Below are 27,336 nucleotides of genomic sequence, written 5' to 3'. Positions count from 1 at the left end.
CAACCTGGGATTCAATCCCACCGATGCCACTAGCTGACTGTGTGATCTTAGGTAAGTTGTCTTAGCTTTCTGAGACAGTCTTCTTTCCTATAAATTTAACTAGCTTTTTAACATAGGAGAAAGAGAACTGAACCACCAGACAGAGAGCCAGAGATTGAATCCCAGGATCTGATATTTACTAACTGAAATTTTGGGCAAATTTCTCTGTGCCTCAGTTTCCTCATATGCAAAATCAGAACATTGACTAGGTGACTTCTAAGGACCTTTACACCTTCAAATCTATTTTTCTATGAAATAAGACCTTGTTCTAGCTCTAACATTTTATGTTCTTTTAGGTCTTGTTCTAGCTCCAGAATTTTGTGATTCTAAACTGCTCTGGGAGCCAAGCAAAAGAGGTTATCGTATCTGTTTAAAAATTTTTTTTAATTTACACTATTCATTAGCTATTTAAAAGATGTTTTGCAATTATATTTCTACAAGTTTTCAGTTTTTCATGGTAACTGAATGCCAGATATCTAATACATTTGTAGTTCTTTTGGGTGGGATTTTTACTTCTCTTATTATTATTATTTCTTATGCTTCTTATGGTTATATTTTCTTTTGCTCTAATAGGAATGCTCATAGGTTTTTGTAGATTTGTTTTGTAGGCTACAACTCTACTGAAGCAATTATTTTTCAAAATAGTTCCTTTGCTAATTATCTCCATTTTTTAAAATGAGGAAATTGATATTCAGAGAGGTAATGGCAGGTCACACACCTAACAAGAGATGGGTTCAAGATTTGAGTTCTAGTTTTTCCAAATTGAGGCAGAGGGCTATTTTCATGGCATAGTATAATTTTAAGTTTAAGGGGAGACATTCGATTTTCAAGGTATGTTCTTCACCCTGCCTCTTAATCACATGTATGCCAGGCTATCCATAATGGAGAGCTATAAATGTTTGCAGGACATTTCCTTCGATGCTTAATTTAATCACCATGGCAATGATACTTGGACCCTTGGACACGTGAAAGTATGCCCCTACTTTCTATATCTGGTCTCACTATTTCAATTCCTTGGAAGAAAAGGTTTATAGGGCTATTAGTTGCCTACAGGGTGGACCCTAATTGCTGCGTGTGTGTGTGTGTGTGTGTGTGTGTGTGTGTGTGTATTCACAATCCATCCCAAACCTCCCTGATTAGCCCCCTTTAGATTTGATTAGTTTAATGCACTCCCCTCACCCGCCTTTCCATTTGGCAATGAAGAGACAAACCTCAGTCCCATGGTAGAAGTTGCACATGCAATTCCATTGACATCTGTGGAAATTCTCCTTTCTTCTCTTCCTCGCCACATGATCAGGGCAGGGTGAGGTTCTTTTCCCCACTGAAGAAGGAAGCAAGGCTAACTGATTGCACATATCTTCCACTCCATTCCCCTCCTGGTTACCATTACACCATTAACTTTCTTTACCTTTCTACCTTTCTGGTGAACTCACACCCTTTTTATCTCATTAAGTATTTTGGTGAACTGATACTTCCTCAGACTTGTGGTGACCTCAGTTCCCTTAATACTTGTTTTGTGAGGTTGTAATCTCCCAACAAGAACATTCCTTCCCCCTTTGCTCTCTTCTTACACTCATGTATTCTAGCTAAACTTTTCCTGCAGCGCATTCACCACAACCCTCCTCTGTTATGCTATCTAGAAAACTCCTTTAGAGTACCTCTTTGATTAAAAAACTCTTCTCAACATTAGATCTCTTCTCACATTCTTCTATCTTGTGGCACTAATGGAGACCTGTTTACCTCTAGAATATACTTCATTTCTTACTAATCTCTCTAATGCTGAGAATTTTTTGTTTTTCATGCCACTTTCTATATATTAGCCTAAGGGGAAGAGTCAGCTTATTCTTTGAATGCTTTGGCAACTTTCATGCCTTTCTCCTATAGCAACCACTCAGTGACTTCTCTTTTGTGGTTTCTACCATTTATCTATATTGTCTTGTTCAGATCCTTCAGCCTTTTCCTGTTTACAGGCTTCTTGTATACATGGCTTATAAAACAGGTTAAGGTATCACTTCTTGTAAAACTTGATCCTGCCATCCTCTCAAGAGATCCACTTATATGTTTTTCTTTTCTTTCTTTCTTTTTTTTTTGGCTAGCAAAGTCCTAGAAAAAATGTCTATCTGCTACTACTCCCCTATCTGCTACTACTCAGGAACTGTTAGTGGGTTCTCTGTTACCTTTAAGGTAAAACAAACCTCCTTGGCTTGGCATCCCAAGGAGGAAAACCAGGATGGGAATGGTCTGGAACTCATGTCACATGAGTCTGAAAGAATTAGGCATATTTGGTCTAGAGCAGTGGTGTTGCCACTTTCTTTTAAGAAAACCACAAATTAACATTATCTCTGTTGAATTGTTTTTTAACAAAGCTATTTGATTAAATATTTTTCAACATTATCTCTGTTGAATTGTTTTTTTTTTAAACCCTTACCTTCCATCTTGGAGTCAATACTGTGTATTTGGCTCCAAGGCAGAAGAGTGGTAAGGGCTAGGTAATGGGGGTCAAGTGACTTGCCCAGGGTCACACAGCTGGGAAGTGGCTGAAGTCAAATTTGAACCTAGGACCTCCCATCTCTAGGACTGGTTCTCAATCCACTGAGCTACCCAGCTGCCCCCTTGAATTGTTTTTTAACAAAGCTATTTGATTAAATATTTTTCAATTAGTTTAATCTGGTTCAGGAAGTACTAGGGTAATTTAATGCTTTTTGTGGACCAAAGGACCTAAGTTTGATACCTGTAGTGAAGAAGAGATAATTTAATTGGGACTTAACATATAAAAGGCTCTTATTAGAAGAGAGATTAAATTTATTCTATTTGTCCCCAAAGGACAAATAAGAAGCAATGGGTAGAAGCAGCAAAGAGGAAAATTAGTTTTAACATAAAACTTTCCTAATGATTAGAAACCCTAAGATAGAATGAGGGCAGTTAGATGGTGCAGGGTATAAAATGCCAGGCCTGGCGTCAGGATGTAACAAAGTACTGCTCTGGAGTGAAGTAGAATTGAGAAGATTTGGCATCTTTTTAAATGTGGAGGGATGAAAAAAGGAAAAAAGGCAAGAATGGCTCAAGTTGAGAACCTGGGTGACTAGAAGGATGTTGGTGCACTCAGAAGAAAATAGGGAAGTCCAAAAGAGCGTTATGTTTTTTGGTAAATATAACAAGTTTTCCTGATCAATGCAGTTACCAACCACAGCTCCAGAGTACTAAATGAAGAAAATTGTCAGCCAGTTCCTGAGGTGAGTCATTCAATATACAGAAAGAAGTACAATTTTTGGATATTTTCAATGTAGAAATTCGTTTTGTTTGACTGCATATTTATTACAAGGGTTTTCTTTTTCTTTTTCAGTAGGGAGGAGTAGGTGGAAGTGAAAGCAAAACAAATACTTGTTAATTGAAATTTTTAAAATTCTCTATAAAATGTAATGAGTTCTATTTTGTATATCATGAATTTTAGGTTCACTTAGGCATGACTGGATTAGTGACACTCAGTAGGAACTTGGAAAGACTAGAGTTCAGGAGAAGAATTAGGAAGGGATATGTTGATTTGGGAATCATATGCATAGAAATGAGAATTGAATCCATGGAAGTTGATAATGTCACCAAGGGAGAAAAAACAAACAGTGGACCCAGGAAAGAGGATGGGGTGATTTCTATTCTTAATGGACAGTTAAGATGGTAATCTAGTAAATGAGATTGAGAAGGAATGGCCAACTGTCAAGACAGAGACTGTGGTAGAGAAATTGAGGGAGGAGAGAGTAAACAGGAAGGGGGAATTTATAGCATCAAAAGCTTCAGAGAAATCAAGTAAAATTAGGACTGAGGCAAGGTCTTTGGATTCAGTGGTTAAGAGATCATTTATAGCCCTATAGAGAGCTGTTTCAGTCAAGTGCTGGGGTTGGAAGCCAAAATCCAAGGGAGTTGAGAAATGAGTCAGAAGTGAAAGAATGAAGGCAAGAATAAACAGCTTCTTCTAGGAGTTTGGCGTGAAAGGGAGGTGAGATATAGGATGCCAGCTTGAGACAATGGCATCATTAGAAGGTTTTAAAATATATTGCTAGCTTTTTTTTTACATCACTTTTGTTTCCAAATATATCTCTCCTGTTATAAGAAATAACAAACATGATGAATACAGAGAAGAATGAGAAGACTGATATAAATTGACAGGAAAACAATACATACAACTACAACAATGTAAATTAAAAAAAACAGCAACCACAAAATAGTAGAAAAGAAACTATGCAGAATTATATTGATTGGTTTTGCTAATATTCTTAATTACTTTTAAATTTATTTTCATTCCTTTATTCTCTTTTTTCTGATTTTATTCTTTATTTTTCCCCTTAAAAACATAAGGGATGGTTCTTTGAAGGGAAAGGAATAAAAAGAAAGACTATAGGGGGAAATATAGGTGATATTAAAACAAAAGATATCAATAAAAATTTACTAAAGCATCTTTCTCCTCTTTGATCGAAGTGGGGAACACAAAGAAGTACTGGAAAAGACATTCATATGTAAATATTTTACTCATAATTTAATATGAAGGGGATTAAAGAAGACTAGAAAAACAAATATACAATGGAGCAATTTAAATGTAAATAACAAAAATCTAAAAAAATCTAAACAATTCCATGAAATCATAATGACCAAACTTTGCCCCAAACAGGAGAAACACAAATCCACTTTTCCCTTCTTTCTCTACATTGGTAGGGAATGATGGATATGTAAAACTACATTTGTCAGATTTGTTCAATGTGTTCATAATTTTTTTCTTGTCAAAAACTTCATTGCTAGAAGAGGTGACTTTTTTTGAAGAAGGGGGTGATCAGAACACCTGTGTATGTAGGAGCCAGTGAATAAGGTGAAGCAGAAGAAATTAATGATGGGTTGAACTCCTGGGGGTGACAGAATGGAATGGGATCATGAAAGAGTTCTGAACTGCAGAAGAGGAAAGAAGAATCTCATGGTAGATACTCTCTATTTTCTCAATAAAATAGGATGTAAGATGTTCTATTGAGAGGAAGGTGGAAGGAACTGGTGTAGAAGGCTAGAGAAGAGAAAGTGTACAGTCATCACAGGGGAGCATGTGATAGAGAATCCCTCAGAATCATTGTTCAAAGAGCTGGTTAAAGGCTCTACTGAGGTGAGAGAGAGAAACAGGAAGTTTCTGGCATGTCATCATCTTCCCTTCCTGGGGAGGTTGCTGTGAGAGGTTTCTTGCCACACTGTTATTACTCAAAATGTGACAATAAATTGACCTTTTGTCTATTTCCCTGCACTAAAGAGAAGGAAAAAAGAACTGTGATTCATGGTGTAGGTACAATGTTCACTGACAAAAATTACAACCCCTACATAGCCAATAGATATTAGTTCCTATGACTGAAAAAACAAACAAACAACTCATTACCTGATGACCAGCTTCTGATAATGAGCCTCAATGAGTCTAGAAAGATTAGTCTTTCTTCCTATCACAGATCTTGCAGGAATAGCCTTTCCAACTTGGTAGGATGTGACAGGAGTTGTCTTTGTGGGCAGAAGACTTCAAGAACCCAGGCCTCCCACCCCCAACTCTTTCATACCAAATTAAGCATTAGTGAAGAATTTCAGTCAATGTTCTGTGCTCTAAACAGTGATTCTTTTTTTTTAATATATTTTATTTGATCATTTCCAAGCATTATTCGTTAAAGACATAGATCATTTTCTTTTCCTCCCCCCCCACCCCCCATAGCCGCCGCGTAAGTCCACTGGGCATTAGATGTTTTCTTGATTTGAACCCATTGCTTTGTTGATAGTATTTGCATTAGAGTGTTCATTTAGAGTCTATCCTCTGTCATGTCCCCTCAACCTCTGTATTCAGGCAGTTGCTTTTTCTCGGTTCTAAACAGTGATTCTGAACAACACTCGTCATTCACTTTTGGACTAGGGAGCTTCAAGTCCTTATAACCACAGATAATGTGACACGATTCTCTTTGCCATCCAATGGAAAATTCTTTTCTCCCCTAAAGAAAACTTCATAAGCTTCTATCAACTTGGATATAGTGGGACTCCCTGCCTAGTTCAGTTCAAAGTGGGTGAGAATAAGTCTTCATTGGTATATCCAGATGAATATTTTATGCAAATATTGCAGAGGTAGTTGATGGGAAGGATGGTTGATTGATGTAGGATTAGAGGGCCCATTATGTTCTTAGGGCAATCGTTGTGATTTTGAGCCATAGAGGGACTGGGGAATTAAGAGAACTCCAAGGTGATATCACCCTGGGGAACTGTGCTTCATAGCATCAAAGCCAATATTCGAGAACAGACTGCCTGTCAATACTAAAGCTTTTGCAAGGAGGCCGCATCCTTTGAATTCAAGGGCAAGTCATTAAAACAAGTTCTGGATTCAGTCACCTTTAAACACTAAGTGATCATATCCAAAGTTAAAGACTAAACACTCTCTTCTTGATTAATATGAAATATGAATCACAATCAGGGGGAATTTAATCATATTTCTTTTGTATGCAAAAAGCCTTTCATCTGGGTGGCTTTCTGGTTTGACTTTGGTTTGTGTGAATTTTAATTAAATTTCACAATTTAGCTAATATTTCCCACTGCCTTTCCCCACTTATGGAAGGAAAAAAAAACTTTGCATATACATTTTCACATTAAGGAAAAAGAGACACTTCAGTTATCACTCATATTCTTATAGCATAGTAAACTTATAAAGTACTTTAAATTTGTAGTCTTAGATGTTTCCCTAAACACCTCTCTCCATTTTACAGATGAGTAAAATGAGATCTAAAAGAAATAAGCTGACTTATCAAGTATTGCAGTGAAATTTGTAATCCACATCTTCCGATTTCTAGTTCACTCCCCCCCCCCAATACTATACTTCTTCCTCTTACAGAACATTAGACTATAATCTCCTTGAAGGCAGGAATTACTCATTTTTGCCTTCTTTTCAGTTCCCAGCCTTTAGCACAGTGCCTGTCACATAATGGATACTTAATAACTAGTAACAATAATAGCTAACATTTACATTGTACTTATTACATGTCAGGCTCTGGGCTAAGCATTTTACAATTATTATTACATTTAATACAATAATTCTAAAAGGAAGGAGCTATCCTCATTTTATAGATGAGAAAACTGAAGAAGTCAGTGGTTAAGTGACATGCCCAGGGTCACACAGTATAGGAGGCTTGATTTGAACTCAGGTCTTCCTAACCCCAGGCCTGATACTCAGAATACACTATCACGTTTACAGGATCAGAGATTTAGAGTTGGAGGGAACTTTAGTCATCTAATTTTTTGGATGAGGAAACTCACACCTGGAGAGGGGAGGTGATTGTTTCAAGGTCATATAGCTAATAGATGCCAGAGCTAATATCTGAACCTGTATCTTCCGACCTTAAATTCACCACTTTTCCTTCTGTACTTTGGTCTCCTTTGAGTTCTTTCACAATGGAACAGGGACAGAAACTAGAACACAGAGGCAGAGCTGGGTTGGAGTCTTGGCTCTCTACTATGTGACTTTGGTAGAAGTGACTGGAAAATGAGAGCAGCCAGACCTTTGCTGCCTGCTCTTAGGGTGGTTGTTGGAATCCTAAGAATCACAGAATCTGTGTCAAAGGGACTTCATTCCTCCAGACCTGTACCAGTACGAGAATCCCCTCTATATGCTAACCAACAAGTAACTACTGAACCTTAGTCTGAAAACTTCCAGTGAAGAGGAACCTATTACTTCTTTTTTTTTTTTTAAACTCTTACCTTCCATCTTGGAATCAATACTGTGTATTGGTTCCAAGGCAGAAGAGTGGTAAGGGCTAGGCAATGGGGGTCAAGTGACTTGCCCAGGGTCACACAGCTGGGAAGTGTCTAAGGCCAGATTTGAACCTAGGACCTCCCATCTCTAGGCCTGACTCTTAATCCACTGAGCCACCAAGCTGCCCCCAATCTATCACTTCTTGAGGCATCTTTTCACAATTATGGATAAAGGGATAACATATGCAATTTGGACAAAGGGCTAATATAGGTAGCTAGGTGCCTCAGCATACATACAGAATATAAGACTGAAGTCAGGAAGATCTGAGCTCAAATCTAGAATCAGACTCCTCCTAGCTGTGTGATTCTGGACAAGTCATTTAACTTTTATCTGCTTCAGCTTCCTCCTCTTTAAAATGAGGATAATAATAGCACCTACCTCCCAGATCCAATGACATAACTTGTAAAGCACTTTGCAAACCTTAAAAATGGTGGCAATTATTATTATTATTATTCTGCAATAGTGCTCTGTGATGAGAAACATAAGCTCTAATTATTATGATTATTCACAAATGAGTTATTTTTGCATAGTGAAAAATGAATGCTGGTGTTTGCATTTTCCAGCTTCCTCTCTTTTTCTCCTCTTTAGTTCTCTGGCTGGCAGCTGTGGAATATGATGGAAGGTTTAAGTTTTGTAAACCTCTTTGCTCTTTCTTAGGTATTCCAATTAGCTTTTGCCTGCAACCCCATAGCTCCCTGCTCACAGCTCCTAGGTAATAAAATAAATGAAATTGGTATTCTTTACCATGCCTGTGGATAAATCATTCCTCACCCAAGGTGCGTGGGTACTGACAAGATGTACTGCCCTGACGCAAAAAAATAGTTGTCATGTGGCTCAAATGAGATCATGGATGAGAGAGCCTTTCAAAAAGTATAAAGTGCTGTACATGCAAAAAGGATTATTATTATTATTATTGCTCTCCTTTTAAGCCATCACATTACTGTTAAAACAGAGTAAGGAATCCTATTAATAATCAGTTACATTCATATCCAAGGTTGGCTGGTTTTGTAGAGTTGACTCTGTGCAAAGCTTTTTTACAACCACATTCTCATTTGCTTCTCAGAAAAAGATGGGGTTGGAATAATCATCCCTATTTGAAAGAGGAGGAAACAGGCCATCCAGACAGAGGAAGGAATCTTCTTCCCAAGAGCACACACTGAGAGTCGCCAGGTCAGCTTCTCACCTCAATGCCAGAGCTCTTTCCACTGGGTCATATTGCATCCTGTAAAATCTACCTAATGTAATTGGATCTTTCTTTGGTGATTCATGTCACTGCTAGTAACAGCAGCAATGAAATCTTATATCTATATATATCACATGAAGGTTTGTATAGCGCTTTCCCACAACTTTATGAGGCAGGGAGCACAAGTTTTAAATGTCCTGTTCTACAAATGAGGAAACTGGCTTGGAGATATGGTATGACTTGCCTGTGGTTGTATAGTTAATAACTATCAGAGTCAGGACTTTAAATCAGATTTCTTGACCCCAAATTCATTATTCTTTCCCCTGTGTCATTTTGTCTCAGTAATAAATACTACCACCTTCCAGATGAACAGCAAATTGACCTTTTTTCTTTTGTATAATTTAAAATGTTTTTTAAAGTTTACCTATCTCAATGTGCTTTTATCTCCATGATCTCATTTTCTATCCTCACAAAAATCCTACAGAGAAGAGAGGGGATTAGTTTCTTTATTGGGAAGAAGAGGACACCAAGATAGAGAGGTTAAGGAACTTGACTAAAATCATGCAGATAGTTGATAGTAGAATGAAGAATAAAACCTGCTCCCTTTGTTGTTTATTTTCTTTACTCTACTGGATAACATGAGAAGTAAATTCAAGATCTTTCAGGGTTGCAGAGTTATTATCAATATTCAATGCCAGTGTGTGAGAAATTCTAGAATAGAATATGGTGGTAATTCAAATAACATTAAGAATAATAATAGCTCCCATTTTATACTGCTTTGTTGTTCCCCAAACATTTCAAATTGCTTTTTGTTACCGATCCTTCAATATTGCCAAGGTAATGCAATTATCAACCTCTTAATTGAAGTATTTTGCAAAATGTAAGGTACTATATATATGCATATACACTTATGTGTAAAATATTATTGTTACTTCTCTTTTACAGAAGAAGGAACTGAGGCTCAGAGAAGGGGAGTCAAATGTTTAAGATTATAAACGTTGCTAGTGGTATGGCTAGGGTTTGAGCTGAGATCCTTTTGATAACAAATCCAATGCTATTTCGACTCACACGCCAGATTCCTATTTTAATGTTCTAGAGAAAAATCTCTAATGTTTTAGAAATGAGAATAGAAAATATGAACCAATATTGGACAAATAGCTATGGGTATTTCCCTAACCCCACTCTTCTCAAACTGGATATAAATAAAAGCACTTCAGAAGTCACAAGCCAGTTAATTCCAAAGTTCCTTTCCTCTGAACCTTTATGATAGGCCTTTGAGGTCATTGCTCATCTTAGGTTATGGCCAGGGAACATAGAAATAATCAAGGATAAGGATAGCATCATAGATTTGGCAGAGTAGAAGGTAAACTAGAACACAGAATGCATGAATGGAATGTGCTCCTAGACAACAGAATGGTAGAATAGACCAAGGGCATAGCATTTACATGGGGCTCATTCTATAATATTCTATAATGATGAATATGGTGTCAAAATCAATTTAGGTAAAGCTGAGATGTCCAAGCTAAAAGGAACCTTAGAAGACAAAATGTCTGACAGTGAAGGTATCTTAGAATTCAAATAGTCATCTATGAGGCAGTGTGGTACCATGGAAAGAACACTGGCTTTGGAATCAGAGGATCAGGGTCTAAAATCAAAGTGCTTTACAAATATTATTTCATTGCCTCTGACACTTACAAATTATGACAAACCTTGGACAAATCACTTAACCGTGCTGGGTATCAGTTTACTTATCTCTAAAGTGATGAGTATTGGACTTCGATGGCTTCTGAGGTGACTTCCAATTAAATATTCCTGATTCTCTGAATGAATTCATCCTATGATCCTTTAATTAAACAATTTTATTTTAGAGACACAGAGAAGTCAAGTGACTTATTGAAGGTCATACAAGCTAATGACAAAACTAGCATACAATCTATTTTCATCTCCCATGCCCTCAGGAGACTGATGAAAAAGAAACATTCAGATAACAATGAGATAAGATAATTATCTAGTCTGTATGAAATCCTCTAGTTCATGCTCTGGGGAATTCTGTCACATGATGAGGATTTTACTAAGGCCACAGTGTTGAGGCAGGGCTTCTATTCCATATGAATTACCTGGGTTCTCTATGGGTCTACAGTACCCTCAGAATATAGTCCTTTATTTTGATACAGGGTTCAGGAACTTTTGGTCAGATAGAAATGAAATGTAGTTAGAAGAATTGGAAAGAGCTAATTTTACTATACCTGGCAGCTTGCTGGGACCTCTCCATGGTGCTGAAGCACCTCATGCTTTGGTTATTCTGAGCAAGGTTCTGATTGTCTTAAAAGTTGCTTGCTATTTTGAATAGTTCTGACTCAGCCATCTTACCTCTGCCATACAAAAAGACTCCCTGCTTTTGGTTTGAATTTTATTTCATAACTGTTCATGTCATTATTTTGATTTCACAAGACCTGCACTACCTGATACTATAGCTATCTCCTGAATGGTGTCCTTACTGAAGAACAAAATACCTACATGACTGAATTAAGTCTTATTTAAGAAGGCAGTAATGTTTTAGAGGCAGGGCCCTACACTCAAATCCCAAATAGTTTTGACACTTTTCTGTATGCCCTTGGGCAAGTCTCTTCCCTTCTATGGTCCTCAGTTTCCTCATCTGTAAAGTGAAATGAGAGATGTATAAAATTATTTCAAAGATCCATTTGAAAACTAAATTTTATAATCCTCATGAATTGTTTCTGCCATTGGAATATTCTTTAGGATCATTAATTTTATTTCTAATTCCATGTTCACTGTCTTCTAATTAAGAAACTTAAAAAATTTAGTTAGAATATTTTTACATGTTACATGATTCATAAGAAACTTTTTTTTATAACTCTCTACCATAATAATGTCCTAGATCCTAGATTCCACCCTTTCTAGTACACTGATTCCAACCAATAATTCTAAAATACCATTTTTGTCATATTATTTCTTTGTGCAAGAGTTTACAATGGCTTCATATTGGCTGCTTCATCAAATGCAAACTCTATAATGAAAATTACTATTAAAATAAGAGGCATCATACTTGTTATTCTTGTTTTGCTCTGGATCTCTAAGTTCACAGGTGTGGGGCACTCCAGGCTAGCAAATTTCCTCTAACAACTATTCTAAAACTTATAATTTGTTAGTTAATTCAGGCACTGAGAGGTTAAGTGATTTGATCATGGACCTTTATGTGTCAGAAACATGACTTGAAACTGTGATCATTCTGACTCTAAGGCTGACAGACTATCTACTACATCCTATTGCCTATTATCATCACTGTTTTTACCACCTCCACCATTCCTCTTTCAAAAGCTGGATCTAGTACCACATCTTCTATAACCTCTCTTTTATTTCACTTTTATATCATTCCCATTAACAGCACAAAGTTTCAAACTTTGTTGTGATTTGATTGTTTTATGAGGGTTTTGCCTCCTTGGGTCCTTGTGGGATAAGGCTATGTTTTGGGTTTTTTTTGTACAAAAATTTCTTTATATCTTCCATTTGTCATTGAACAATATTGGACACATATGGGTTACCTCACCAACTGGCTGTAGAGGGAAGAGAGTAGTTTCACTAAATTGTAGAATTTTTCAATTTTTGTCAGTATGGTTCTTTTTTCATTGCACATGTGTGTATGTTTATGTGTGTGTGCATGTGCATGTGTGTTCTACTGTGAGAAAAAGAAAGAACTCTTTATGCTTCTCATATCAAGAATATTGCACAGTACATGGCATAAAGAATGGGACATCCACAACAAGATGATGAAGAACCAAACTTTGCATGGGAATGTCACTGTTAATGCATGTAAAATGGAAAAATATTTTATTTTTTAATAGTGACACAATGTAGACATTTCCAGAGAAGAGAGCCTAGGGAAAATGAGAATTCTAGAATCCCCTAAGGAGATGGTACCTAAGCAGCAATATAGGGATCTTAGTCTGCCTCCTCTCACTTATAAATTCATAAAGAAAATACCAGTTCAAAAGCTTAGGTATGCATGGGAGAATGCATTAATATGGAGATGTAGGGAAATTGGGCCTAGATCCAGAGTTAGAAGATTTGGGTTTCAGTCTTAACTCTGTTCTTCTCATTTTATTACCTTGAGTAATCACTCAACTTCTCCGGGTCACAAATTTCTACCTCTGTAAAATGAAATGGATGGATTAAGTGGTCTCTAAGGGCAAAGAATTGCAAAGGACTTTAGAAATTAATTCACATAATTCATAATTAATTCATTTGACACAGCTAATGTGAAAACTTGTTTCTCTTGGACAAGCATATTTATTAAAATTTAGAATATATTTATAACAAATCATATGTATTATGTTATTGTTATATTAAATATTATATCATTTTATAAATGGTAACAGAGTAGGGATAGTTATAATTGTAGGAAAGAAGAAAGGAAGGAAGGAAGAGGGAAGAAAGGAAGGAGGGAAGGAAAGAACATTAATGAATCATTTAAAAACACAAGTAAGAGGTCAAAAGAAAATGCATAATGGGACCCAGATAAGCAAAGCAGTATTGGAATTGCCATGTTAAATTTGAAATATATGTGTTTTAAAAGCTATAGGTAATGGAGATAACACAATTTCATATGTGGTCCTCTTTTTTCCTTTTCTTCGAATGAGAAAATGTTCATGTTTTTTAATGCTTATCAAATTCATAGTAATAAAAGAAAAATTTAAAAACAAAATTAATTCAAAATATGATCAAATAATATTTCTACAATATTGCTGCTGAAGTTATTTTTAGCTCTGAAATTATATTTTCCATGAGCCTTAAGTATAAAAGCATTAACTTTCTACATTTCATCTTTCCAAAGTTTGTCATTCTATGTTCTGAGAGCACATAGTCTCTAATCCCCCCCTCCCTTTTTTACAACCCTCCAATATGTCAATCTCCCTCTCTCATCTCCATCTTTTGTTCTATGAACTGTGATCAAAGCAGTACCATTATGAATTCTAGTAAAGTCAGGTCAACTGGCTACCCTTTTGTTCAACAGTCACCATCTCTGTTTCTTCCCAGATCTTCTTTGACCACCAGGACCTAATATATGTTCTCTATCATTATAAGTTGCTTCATGAAAAACCTGACTTGCTTTTGTATTTGTATCATCAGTGATTTACTTGGTGCTTGGCATATGTTAAATGCTTAATAAAACTTTTCATTCATTAATTTATCTATGTTGGAGATGCAATTAATCCTTCCATATTTAGCTAGGGTGATCTTCACATGCCAGATACATAGTGAATCATTAGGCCCATAATAAAACCTTTCTAAGTTGATAAGACCCACTAGAGCTAGTGGTTTGTTTGCAGGATCTTTGAGAACTCAATGTTATTTCTATACCACTATGAGGGAGGAGAGAACTTTAGAGGAAAACTTTTATACAGTGTTTAGAAAATCCATAAGATGCAGGTTTACATCATATTATATATCTTTGTTTTATGTTTTCTCTATTCTAATCTTTTAAGAAAAGCCACTGTTATTTGAACTCTTTTCCCAGTAGGATATCTATTCCAGTCTCCTATCCATTTCAAGAATCTATCAAACCTTAGAAAGAAACCTTAAAATACAGAAAACAGAATATTAGAGTTGGAAGAGACCTCAAAACAGAGAAAATTTAGAGATGAAATGACATAACTCTTTTAAAATGAAAAGGGACTTATAGATGATATGCAACCTGCTCATTTTATAGAGGATGAAACTGAGGTCCAGAGAAATGAAATGTTTTGTACAGTGATATTCAGGGAGGTAACAAGAACTTAGGTTTCCTGATTCCCAGGCTAGTGCTCTTTGAAAGAATAGTTAAAACCTTCATTCTATTCCAACCCTATACTTAGTTATATAAAAGAAATGAAAATGCTTTTCTTTCCAATTTCATTTTTTCTAGCTTTAAATCCCCATGCAGGTCCAAAATGCATTGTGTCTTAAAGCTGCTAACTCTGATTATTTTGTTATGCAGTCTTCTATGAAGCAAACAATTTAGAAATGTGGTGACATTTGGCATAAGTGACAAAGAGCATGTGCCTATAAAACCACACAAAAGTGACCTCTATTTGCTATGTGTACTATAAGAAGGGTTTTCTAAGGTGAAACATGAATGTATCTATATCTTGTACTACTTTTATCTACTTTCATATCTCTCCTGGGATTAGAATGGAGTGCAAGGTTACTTATGTTCTGTCAAATGCTGAAATCTATATACCTGGTGATTGGTGTAAGAGTTATTTTATAGCTAAGAAACGTACAAACCCCAATCTCTCTTTCAGGAACCTAGGGTTACTCATACAGCCAGAATGTGTCAAAGATAGGACTTGAACTCAGACCTCCCTGACTCCAAAGCTAGCTCTCTATTTTCTATGCAATGGTGCTTCTCCCTACCTCTTCATTTTTATTATAGAACAGTAACTGAGTTGCACAGAGAGGGAATGACTTGTCCAAAATTACAGATATTTCAATGGTCTTAGTTATGAAGCCATCTGTTTAGGTTTCAAAATATTCTTTTCATTCAGATACTTGCTAGGCTCTCAATATGCTCAATTTACTACTGAAAAAAAAACTCTTTTTAAAATGAGATATCACTCAGTAATAACTCCCCAGAGTAGTTATGAAGGTGCTAATCAGAATCTCCAACACCAGACAATTTACCAGTACAAGGCGTTCTTCAGTTACTGAAACATCATATGCCATGTAGCAATGTGGGAGACCACTGGAAAGAAGAAGTAGTCAGGAGCTGCCATGACTAGGAATTTATCTAAGCAGTGAATTCTTGCTTATTCTACGGTCCCAGAAAGGCAGGAATTATATCTGGAGATTTCAAATGTGACAGGGAAGATCTAGAAAATATAGATTCGTGGAGTTTCATAACCAGAAGGGATTACAGAACTTCACATTTCAGTGACAGAAGGACTCTTAGAACATAGGATGTTGGAGGTAGAAAGGTCCTTAGAACATAGTGTCAAAGCTGGAAAGGTTCCTAAAACACAGAATACCAGAGCTAGAAAGTGCCTTGGCAGTCCTCTCATTTAACTGCCACATTTTACAGAAGAGGAAACTGAAGCCCAGAAAAAGGAAATAATTTACCTAAGATCATATGGCAAATTGGAGGCAAATCTAGGACAAGAATCCAAATCCGATTTTCAGTCTAGTTTTTTTGTCCTAGCTCATGCTACCTCAAGCACAGGTCTAAGCCTTTTGTTTCTCTAAGGCTCTATGCAAAGCACTAGATAGATGGGAACATATTCTTCACGAAACTCCTGGATTATCAAGGGCTAATACACACAGTTAACACAGAATGTGAAGAATGCACAAGTGAGACTTGTATAGAAAGTCACTCAAATTCAAGAGTGTTTACTTCTAGCTTGGGAGTGATTAGGGAAGCCTCAGAGGAGGTGGTACTTGAGTTCATACCTTACAGGATGAGTAGGAAATTGGAAACAGAGTGTGGCAATAAAAACAGAGAGGACAAAGAGGTCCTTTCAGTGGAGAAAAAAATCATGAGTGAAAGAATGTGAGCAGGAAAGTTTATGGCATTTTGAAGAAATGGAAAGTAATCCAATTGGCTGAAGGGTGGGATACATGTAGGGGAGAAATGGAAGATAAAGTTGAAAAGGTGGGCTCCATCACAGAGGGTGTTAAGTACCAGGTTGAGTAATTTGTACTTTATGTTAGACAATGGTGAGCCACTGAAAGTTTTTGATCAGGAGAAGGAGAGGAAAGGGAAAGAAAGGGAAGGGAGAAAGCATTTATTCAGTGCCTACTATGTGCCAAGCATTGTGCTAAGTGCTTTAAAATACGACCTCATTTGTTTCTCATCATACTTAATCTTCAAAAGGATAGAGGAACCAAAATAACAAGTTATCATTTCTTTATGTTCACAAAATACTTTACATCTTTCACCTTATTTGATCTTTAAAACAGCCCAGTGGGGCAAGAAATACAGGTACTGCTGTACATGTTTTACAGATAAGAAATTGGAGTTGTATTTTTTTTTCCCTTTGGGGAAACAACCTCTTCAAGGTTGCTAGCAAGTCAATGCCAGAAGCACTAGAGGCTATGCGAAGTAGATGCTATTATTATCTTCATTTTACAAAAGAAGAAGTTGAGGAAGACCAGAGGTTAAGAGATTTTCCCATGGTCACACAGTAAGTATCTAAGGTAGGATTGAAACTCAGGTCTTCCTGATTCTAGGTTTAGGCATCTATTCACTGAACTGCTTCGCTGCTCCTAAATCATAGGATTAGAATTTTAAAGTCTTGGAAAATATGTAGTCAAACATCCACTTCTTTTTACAGATGAGTAAACTGAGACCAAAAGGATGCAATGGCTTACCTATTACCCCACTGCTACTAAGTACCATGGCTAGGATTAAGACCCAGGCTCCTTGATTCCAGACTTTTCTATGTAAACCTTGACAACAAGAATGAGGGAAGTAGGAAAGAGCTCTCAAAGACTGTAAGCTCCTTGAATAGGGACCCATTATAGTATTTTTTTCATTCTTTCCCTCCTGTCTCTAAATAGCTGACACAGGGCATACTAGAAACTCAGAAATATTTTAGATTCATCAGCTAACTCGGCCTCCCCAATTTTTATATCTTCTATAGATCAAACAAAAGAGAAAAACCCTTTTCCTTTTCCCACCCCCAACTTTCCCCTCTGATAACAGGCACCAATGCAGAATCCAATGCATTTAAAAGAAGATAAAAACCAGATGATTATACCTCCAAATTTCCAATTAAGCAATTGAGTGTCCATCCCTAACATGGGCTAGCTGCTTCTGCATGCTGTTCTGGAGATAAATTAGCAGGCAGCAGCTGCAGCTGTCAATTCCCCGAGTACCCAGCCAGTAGCATCTGAATTGTGGGACTTTATATTCAGCCAACTGTGGATCCAGACGGTGTGCAGATGATACCTCATGGCCAATAAAATTGATGTACAGTGGGTTAGAGAGTTTCTTGATGATTTTGTGGCATGCTAAAGAATAGAGGCTGTAAGCTTTAATGGAAAGAATGATGGACTAAGTCAGTCAGGACACCTGGGTACCAATACTGGCTCTGACACAGACTTGCTCAGTGACCTTGAAAGAGTCACTTCCCTTTGGGAAAAAAATGGACCTCCAATTTCTTATATGTAAAGCATGTACAATAATAACTATACTATTTGCCTCACAGGGTTGTTTTGAAGAGCAAATAAGATGAAGGATATAAGGCATTTTGTGAACATAAAGAAACAGCAACTTATTATTATGGCTCCTCTTTTCATTTAAAGATTAATTTCCCATGAACTGGGAGCCTAAAGACGGGCCATTTAAGTTCACTTTTTTCCTCCCTCTTGTGCTTTCTAGGCCATTGCCACATGCTCTTGAGAGCCAATATAACTTAGGGCAGTTTAAGTTTTTTATATACCAGAGGGGAGTAGTCAAGGAACAAGGGGAAATCATTATTTCAACTTGCAGAACTTTGTCCATTTTAGAAATATACTAAAATGTCGAAGAACTATCTTTACCTACTGAAGCTAATTACTCCCAATAAGATGAAATACTGTGTAGGGGAGGTGGCTTCCTTGCTTGCTTGCTTCCTTCCTTTTTTCTTCCTTCCTTCTATTCCTCTTTCTTTCTTTTTTCTCTTCCTTCTCCCCCCTGCTTTTCTCTTTCCCACAACTCTTTTTCTCACTTCTTTTCTATATCTATCTGTCTACTTATATCATCTTGAAAATGCATATCAACAGGAATCAGATAGATTCTCCTTATGAAGAGGCAGAGCAGCAAAGTGAGGAAAAATTTGGTTCCTTTACTTACTAGTTAAGTGATGCTGAACATTTAATCTCTATGGCTCTTAGCCATATCATCAGTAAAATGGGAATATGAATGCTTTACTAGCCAGGAAGGAGGGAGCCGGGTTTGTTCTCAGTTCCTGTGATAATAGTTGCTTCTGCTTGCCCTCTACTTGATGTGAGCCTGTAACACAGACTGTAGGCAAGCAGACTCAGACAAACAGTCCCACCAGATTTTTCAACCAAATGCTTATTTATGCGTCAAGTTTAATCCTTAGCTACAAATGGATGGAACCCCAAACCCGAGCTATTATTTTGAGTCATTTCACAGACTCTTAAAAAGAGGAAGATGGTAGAATTTTCAGAAGCAACTACAGGTTTTAAAATAAGTGTGGTAGAAAAGGATAAAAACATTCCTGAATAAGAATCTGAAAGCATTGTTCTCCACATTTCAGTCAGCACTTCTGGCCAGCAGCAAAGGAGAAATCAAATTGCTTTCTCCTTGGCTTGCTTTGAAAGTTCAAGGCTTGAACAGTTTAATTGAGGGAGAGGTTCTCCAAAATTAGAGTAGGCAGAGGTTCAGAAAGTTTATAATTCTTTCCCCTTTATCTCACAGCACCTTGAAAATGTGAATTTGAAAGAGTTGGCATTAGCACTGTTAATGTTTGTTCAACATGTTTGTGGGCAGAGGGAAGTTCAGGTTTTCATGGGAACCCTCTTGAGACAATGTCTCTGCATTTGTTGTCTAATGGTAAACCTGAAAGGTGCCTTTTAATACAGATCAATGTTCTACATTAATGGTCTAATGTTCTACATTAAACTTGGATGAGGTCTGATAACCATGGAATTATTAGATCATAGTGTCATAAGTAAGGAGCTAGAAAGACCAAAAAATAATAAATCTAGAGTTGAATGGAATCTCAGAGGCCATGTAGGCCAATGACTTCCCCTCTCATTCTACAAACGAGGAAACTGAGGTTTAGAGGTCAAATGTAGTAAATGACCCTCAGAGGCAGGATTTGAATCTTGGTCCCCCTATTCTATCCAATAAGTCAGTGTCTAAGAGATCAAGTCCAGTCTCCAATAATTTTACTCTTGAAAATGCTAATGTCTGGAGATGTTTAGTGACTTTCCCAAGGTCACAGTGGAATTAATTGGCAGAGTGTGAATTAGAAGCAGGTCTTCTGACTTCAAAAGCAGTTTTCTTTTCTCAATACCTTAAGGCTTCAGAACAAAGGATGTTAGAGCTGGAAGAGACTTTAAGAGATCACTTAGTCTCATACTCTCATTTGAAAGGCAGATAGATAATGTAATAGATAAAATGCCTGGCTTTCAATCAGGAAGATCTGAATTTGAAACCTGCCCTCAGACACTTACTAGCAGTGCTTTCCTTTATCATCTGTAAAATTGGGATTATAAGGGCAATGTCCTCACTGGATTGTGGTAAAGATCAAATGAAATAACAGATAAGAGCCCTGCAAATATTCAAGCACTATATAAATGCTAGTTATTATTACTGAATAAATGAGGTCTAGAAAAGGAAAGTGATTTGGTCAAGGTCACACAATGAGTTGTTGGAACAACTGGTAGTTGAAACCATATTTTGATTCTTTCCTCTACTGGACTGTGTCAGGCAAGAGACCTGGGATTCAATCCTGGCTCTGATACTGACTTGCTGAGTGACCTTGAGGAAGTCATTTCTCCATTTTCAAATCTGTAAAACAAATACTTAAAAAAAACCCCAAACCTTTTTGTTTCCTGCCTCACAGGAAGATTAAATAAGGTAAAGAATGTAGAGCTATATTATGCCATTTTCCTTTCCTGTAGGCAGTTCTGGTACAAAAAATACAAATGATAAAATATGCATTTCTTGGCTGCAGCTTTGCCTTCCTTGTTACATTTGGCTTATGTGAAACTTGATATTCCGTTTGCACTCTTTGAGGTAATCAAGAGGAGGTGGCCCAACAATGGGTCTGATATGAACATTTTGCTTTGGATAATTCTCATGGCTAATTGGGAATTGAATGAAAGTTCCAGCTGAGAAATTTACATGGCAAAACAAAGCAAAACAAAACCAAAACCAATCTGGAACACTGAATGGGAGGAAATCATTCCTAGGCCACTCATCCAGGGAGTGGAAGTGAAGATAAGTAAAAGACTGTAGAAAAGATTACTGACCTGGGTGAAATGTCACAACCTTGCTGCATGAAGGCTCCCAGAGAAAACCAAAGGCTGTTGAAGATCCCAAACTCATTGGACTGGTCGCTGGTTGCTGGGTCACGTCCTTCCTCAAACTCTTCACTATGCCACTCATAGGGGCTGAAGCGACTGACCAGAAAGAGGACCACGCTCACACCAATGTAAGCAAATACGATACACATCCAAATTTCATAAGCCAGTGGATCCAAAAAGGAGAAAACTCCTGGCTTGGACTTCTGGGGCTTCTTAATCATGATAGAGATACCCAAACTCATGAAAGGCTTGGAGAAGTCGATGACTTCCTCCCGTACCAAGGTGATAGTCAAAGGGGCCACAGCCACATCTGCTCTCTGGAAGAAAATGAAACATAAATCTAATTGGAGTGATGAATCTCTTTATTTTGGCTCTCTTCCCTTCCTAGTCTCCCCCTTCCTATTCACATTTCACAGAATCTCAGGATTGGGACCTCAGAATCTATCTGGTACAATTTCCCATTCCATGTAGGAATCTCTTATTGAGTTTCTCTGATAGGTGGTCATCCAGATTCTTCTTGAATACTTTCAATGATGAAAAATTCACTATCTGTGAATCAACCTATCTACCCTACAGTTTTCAGAAAAAAATTTCTTATCTTACAGAAAAGTGGGTCTAAGAAAGTTATTCTGTGGCATCTAGAAGTTCCTGCCTTTTTTTTTAAACATAAAGAATTCAAAACAAAGTTTATGCTCATCAATTGAACAATGGATAAACAAAACTGTGGTGTAGAAATGTAATGGCATATAAATGAGCTATAAGAAACGATGAATATGAAGTACAGAGAGAAGCACAGGAAGACATGAAGTACAATAAGAATAACTAGGAAAACAATATAGACAATGAGTATAGTAATACAAAAGAAAAAAGAGCAATCTCACAACAATGCTGTTTAATTATAACAACCATGATTTGTACCAAAGAAAAGATGAAAAATGTTTTTCCCTATAATTTTGCAGAAGTGGAACACTATGAGTACAGAACATTGCAAATATTGTTGGACCAAGTTGAAGGGCTAGTTAGATAAGTCTTACCAGTTTTGTAATGAATGATGAAAAAAATAGGTTTGGCAGAAATGAAACCTGGGTAACTGAAAATTAGGCTCATACTTTCATTTAAGTTTTTATGTTCTTCCTAGCCTCATGTCTTCTCTTACTATTTTTACAATTATGAAGTCCAATTCAACAAACAATGATGAAATATATCCTCTGTGTAAGGTATTGTGGTAGATGCTGAGGATACAAAGAAGGGAATGAAACAGTCACTTCCCTCAAGAAATATATTTTCTATCCAGGATAGGTGTATAACTAATCCAAAAAATATACTATGAGAACAACTGAGGAGAGAGATATCACTACTAACAACTAGAAGGGGCAATGGTGGGGGAGCTTTGTGAGGTGTTTATACAAATAAAACTAATGTAGCTAAGGCAGAAGAAAAGCAGAAAATTATGAGAATAATTTTTATAGACAGTTTCTTGGATAGAGGTCTCATATCTAAAATATAGAGAACTTTGCCAGACTTATAAGAATATGAGCCATTCCTAATTGATAAATGGGCAAACATACGTAGCCAGTTTTTGGATGAATAATTAAAGCTATATAACTATATGAAAAGATGCTCTAAATCACTATTGATTAGAGAAATGCAAAACAAAATAAATCTGAGATATCATCTCACACCTATCAGATAGGCTACAACAATAAGACAAAATGAGAAATGTTGCAGTAGATGTGGAAAAACGGAGATGCTAATAATAAAGTAAAATAAAAATGGGGATACTTGGCGGAAGTAGGAAATGATCCAATAATTTTAGCGAGAAATTTGTAATTATGTCCAAAGAGTTAAAAAACCTTTTAACCAGGCAAACCACTAATAAATTTATTTCCTAAGGTGATCGGGGAAAAATGAAAGGAACTTACATGTTCTAAAATATTTATAGCACTCTCTTTGTTGTGGCAAAAACTGAATACTGAGAGGATGCCAGCAATTGGAGAATGGCTAAGCAAGTTGCAGCATATGATTGTGACAGAATACTTCTGTGTCATAAAACTGACCAGAAGGTTAATTTTTAAAAAAATGGTAAGATCTAAATGAAATTTCTAAGAGTGAAATGAACAAAACCAAGAGAACATTATATATAACAGAATTATTATTTGTGTATATCCACCTACAGATAAAGAACTGATAAACAGAAACAAGTAAGCCATAGAAAATCAGAGATAAAGAGGGAATGCATTCTAGGCCTGTGGAACAGCCTGAGTGAATGTCCAATATAGATGGGAGCACAAAGTACCGAGAATGGCTAGTAATTCACATGGAATGTAGCATTCATGGAGGAGAATTGTATGAAATAAAACCAGAATGGGGGCTAGATTGCAGAACTAAGATATCACAAAGGGTTGGCTAAAGTGAACATACTGGGAATTTCTGTATTCCCTACTTATCTCTGACAGTAATATTATTTCCCCTCTGCAACTCATTGCAATGAAACAAGAATTAAATTGAATTAGAAATCCATCTTCTATTAACTATATGACCATGACAAATCATATTACTTTCTGAGCCTCAGTTTCCTCACTTTAAAAACGAGAATAAAATATTTTGACTAGCCTTACAAAACATGAAGGAAAATGACTGTATTACTTATTTCAGTTGGTTGTTGGAGGAAAAAGTACTTTGTGAATTGGAGAGCACTCATTATTAAATTTAAGTTGCTATAAAATGTAGATAGGCTCAATATGGAAATGACTCAGAATCAGACACTTACTAATAATTCAGAAACCCAGAAAGGCAAACTGGCTTTCAATATTTAAAAATCCCCACAGGATAGATGGCAACAACCATTTTAGAAGGCTCTCCCCATTTCCTTGCTATGTTTTGTAGGGGGTGGAGCAAGTTCCGATTTCTGGGGACATGGTGGCACTGGTGGCTAAGTTTCAGCTCTTTCACTCATCTATGGGGGTCCTGTATATTGCTATCTTTTATTGCTGGAAATAGGTCTCACAGGGGGAGGAGGAGAATGACTCATCCTAAAATCAATCTTAGAATCCTAGAATTTTAAAGGAGCTCAGATGGTGTTTGGTCAAACTCATTATTGAATGGGAATGCTCCCTATGATATCCTGGCAAAGTAGTCCCCTAGCCTTTGTTTGAAGATCTCCAGTGATGGGTAGCTCACAACCTTATAAGGCTGTCCATTATCATCACTAGAGAAGTTCTGATTATTAAGAAGTTCTTCTTAACTTCAACTCTCACCTTCCTTTTCTCTTTGATGGAAATAGAGTTTCTGTTCAGAAAGAAGAATTTAGTTCTTTTTAAAAACATAGAAGCCAACCACCCAAATAAGGTTCTCAAAGGGCATAGATTCTTAATTGAGGGTCTGTGAATTAGTTAAAAAAATTTTTTTGGTGACTGCATTTCTATATAATTTGTTTCTTTTGTTTATATTATATATTTTATGCATTTAAAATATTTTTCTATGAAGATATCATAGACTTTGCTAAATTACTTGAGGGCTCTGTAACAGAAAAAGGACAATGAACTGATGCTATAGGGTGTTTCATCATAGGGAATTCCACAGCTCTGTTAGTATTTGATCAAGAGGGCTCAGAAACCCAGAAGGATGTCCTGTCAGATGTCACAATGTCAGCTTTCAAAACAAGAGCTTTGACCATTTGTCTGTATTCCATGCTGACAGCTTCATTCTGTTATAACAGTATATGAGTACAATGGCCAGATGTGAGGCTTAGTTCTGACAGATGCTGAGGACAGTAGAGGGCTTTGCTATGTCTGACCTGTATGCTGTCCACTGCTTGAGAAATCCATTTAGTTAGCATACTTGAAGTCTGTTCTTTTGTTGAAATTACTGTATTGGTTCAATGAAAGGTTGAATTTCCCCCACCTCCTCTCCAAATTTTGCTTGCATAGAACTGAGGTCATAGCAGTTCACATCCAATTTCACATTTCAAGATTTTACAAAACACTTCCCTTCCAACTACCTTGTTATTCTCAGTTTACCTCTCCTAGTCCTCTAAGAAAAAACTTAAATTGATGACTGCAGTGAATCATTAGTTGCCGATGGAAAAATTTCATGAAACAGAAATGAAAAGAACAATAATCTTGAGGTCTAAAACACCCACTAGCTGTATGACCACGGGCAAATTAATTCACTTTTCTCTGTGTCTGTCTCCTCATCCATAAAGTAAGGATAACAATAGTTGCAATAGCTACCTCCTGGGGTTGTAGTGTGCAAAGGTGCTCTGAAAACTTTCAAATTGCAATATAAATGTGAATTACTATTTTAACTCATTTGCATGTAGGCTGATCCAGTGTATGCCTACAGATTCTTTAACTTTCAAAGAGATTCGTGGTCTCTAACTGGACAACTAATACGGCACGTCAACTCAAGAAACAAATCAGCTCATCTCTTTTAAAGCAGGTCATTTTTGCTACATGTCTTTCAGGAGCCAGATGTGAATGGAATATGTTTTTCCCTCCAACATCTGCTTCACAGCATTCCTGATGAGATTTGTAAACACAAATTGCAAAATGTCAGAATCAGAGGGAAACTTAGACTACAGAACAAAGTGTTGATGTTGGACAGACTGTAGAGAGCACATCATCCACTTCCCTGTCATTTTACTGATGAGGAACTAGAGTCACAAAAATAAATAGCTTTAAGCAGAAAGTAGCAGGGTGGATATTTGATTCTATATCAATTGACTCCAAGAAGGGTGGTTTCTCTACTTTATCACGTCCAAATGCTCATTTCATCTACTGACTTCAAACTTGCCCAACTCTTCAGCAAACTTACCCCATAGACCAGTTCCCCCACCATGCCATTCCATGCCTTTGTGTCAGGGTCTCGGGCACCATACTTCCCATCACTGACTATCTCCAGTCGATAAGAGTAACCCACATGTTTGGCAATTTCAGCTGCTAGCTCCACACAATAGCCCTCATAGCGGTCATTGCCCTCAAATTGATTGGCATTCTTTTTAAGCATCACGTAAGGGTCTTCCTGGAAAAGAGGAGAAAGAGAGAGAAATCATTTTAGGGCTAAACAATAAAAGTTTTATGGCTTATGAAGTAATTTCCTGTCCTTTATCTCATTTGTTCCTCATGATGACCCTGCTAGGTAGGCAATCATTATTCTTATTTTATATACAAGGAAACTGAGGTCCAGATGATGTGGTATAAAGAAAATTAGATGTGACCTCAGATGTTCTGGGTTGGAGTGCTAGCTCTGCTGTTTACTATCCTTATAATATGAATTAAGTAATTTCATTTCTCTAGGTCTCAATTTTCTTATCTATGATTTGAGAGAGTCGAATTAAATGATTTCTAAAATCACTTCCAGCTCTAAATCATTTGAACTTTCAAAGAATTGTTCAAGGTCACATAGCTAGTTGCCAAAGTGCTAAATGATCCCAGATATTTCTGGAAATCCTGTATTTTTTCTACTTTACTTAAGCTTAACCGCCCCCCCCATTCAGATCTAAGCCACAGTCAGACTTGATCCTTCTTTCAAGTCTCAGCTAAATTTCCACCTTCTACAAGCTTTCCTGATTCACTTTAATGCTATTGAATTTCCTCTGTTTGATTATCATTGTTTTACCCTGTGTCTTTCTTATTTGCACATAATTGTCTGCATGGTGTCTCTTCCATTAGAGTGTGAGTTCCTAGAGACTATCTCTTGCCTTTCTTTGCATCCCTAACACTTATTACAAAGTTTGGGACACTGTAGGCACTTAATAAATGCTTATCTATTGACTGGCTGCTCTAAGCTTAGGTACTCACTAGGATGGTTGTGACAATATATGTTCTGTTCTGGACGCTAGAGTTATCACCACCAGCCTGGGCATCAGTGGCTGCAGGGACAAACTTGTCATCTTCATTCCAGTAACCAATCTGTTAATGAGAAGAAGGTAGTAAAAAATACAATGAGGATATTTCCACTACATTAGTCCATACAATACCTTGCACTTTCTAAAGCACTTTACAAGACAGTATCTTATTTGGTTCTTGAAACAAATCAGTGAAGTGGGTAGGATAGGGATTGTTATTTCCACCTGGAAAAGGATGATGAATGCTAAGATGACAATGACATATTTATATGATACCTTAAATTTTCAAAGCAATTTCCTCACAACGATGTGGAGTATATAGTAAAATATGTTCCCCATTTCACAGATGAAAAAACTGATAAATGTCATGTCTAAGGCTATAATGTTGCCTAAAATGTGAACTCTGTGAATGTATGGTGGGTTATCTGGTGG

General features: G+C 36.8%; 1 protein-coding gene across 4 annotated transcripts in view; it reads right to left on the bottom strand.

The window, feature by feature from the left end:
- GRIA1 (glutamate ionotropic receptor AMPA type subunit 1) overlaps positions 1 to 27,336 on the bottom strand; it is a 350,823-nt gene that overhangs the window by 85,858 nt on the left and 237,629 nt on the right. For all 4 annotated transcript variants that reach the window (XM_056811492.1, XM_003339564.4, XM_001379328.4 and 1 more), the window contains 3 exons: positions 26,858 to 26,968; positions 25,872 to 26,078; positions 21,003 to 21,373 (listed from right to left, as the gene is read on the bottom strand). In XM_056811492.1, the coding sequence (XP_056667470.1) occupies positions 21,003 to 21,373; positions 25,872 to 26,078; positions 26,858 to 26,968 (689 nt within the window). The remainder of the gene's footprint in view (positions 1 to 21,002; positions 21,374 to 25,871; positions 26,079 to 26,857; positions 26,969 to 27,336) is intronic.

This window comes from Monodelphis domestica, chromosome 1 (assembly GCF_027887165.1).
Source record: "Monodelphis domestica isolate mMonDom1 chromosome 1, mMonDom1.pri, whole genome shotgun sequence".
Classification (NCBI taxonomy): domain Eukaryota; kingdom Metazoa; phylum Chordata; class Mammalia; order Didelphimorphia; family Didelphidae; genus Monodelphis; species Monodelphis domestica.
This window is presented reverse-complemented; position numbering and strand designations above follow the sequence as displayed.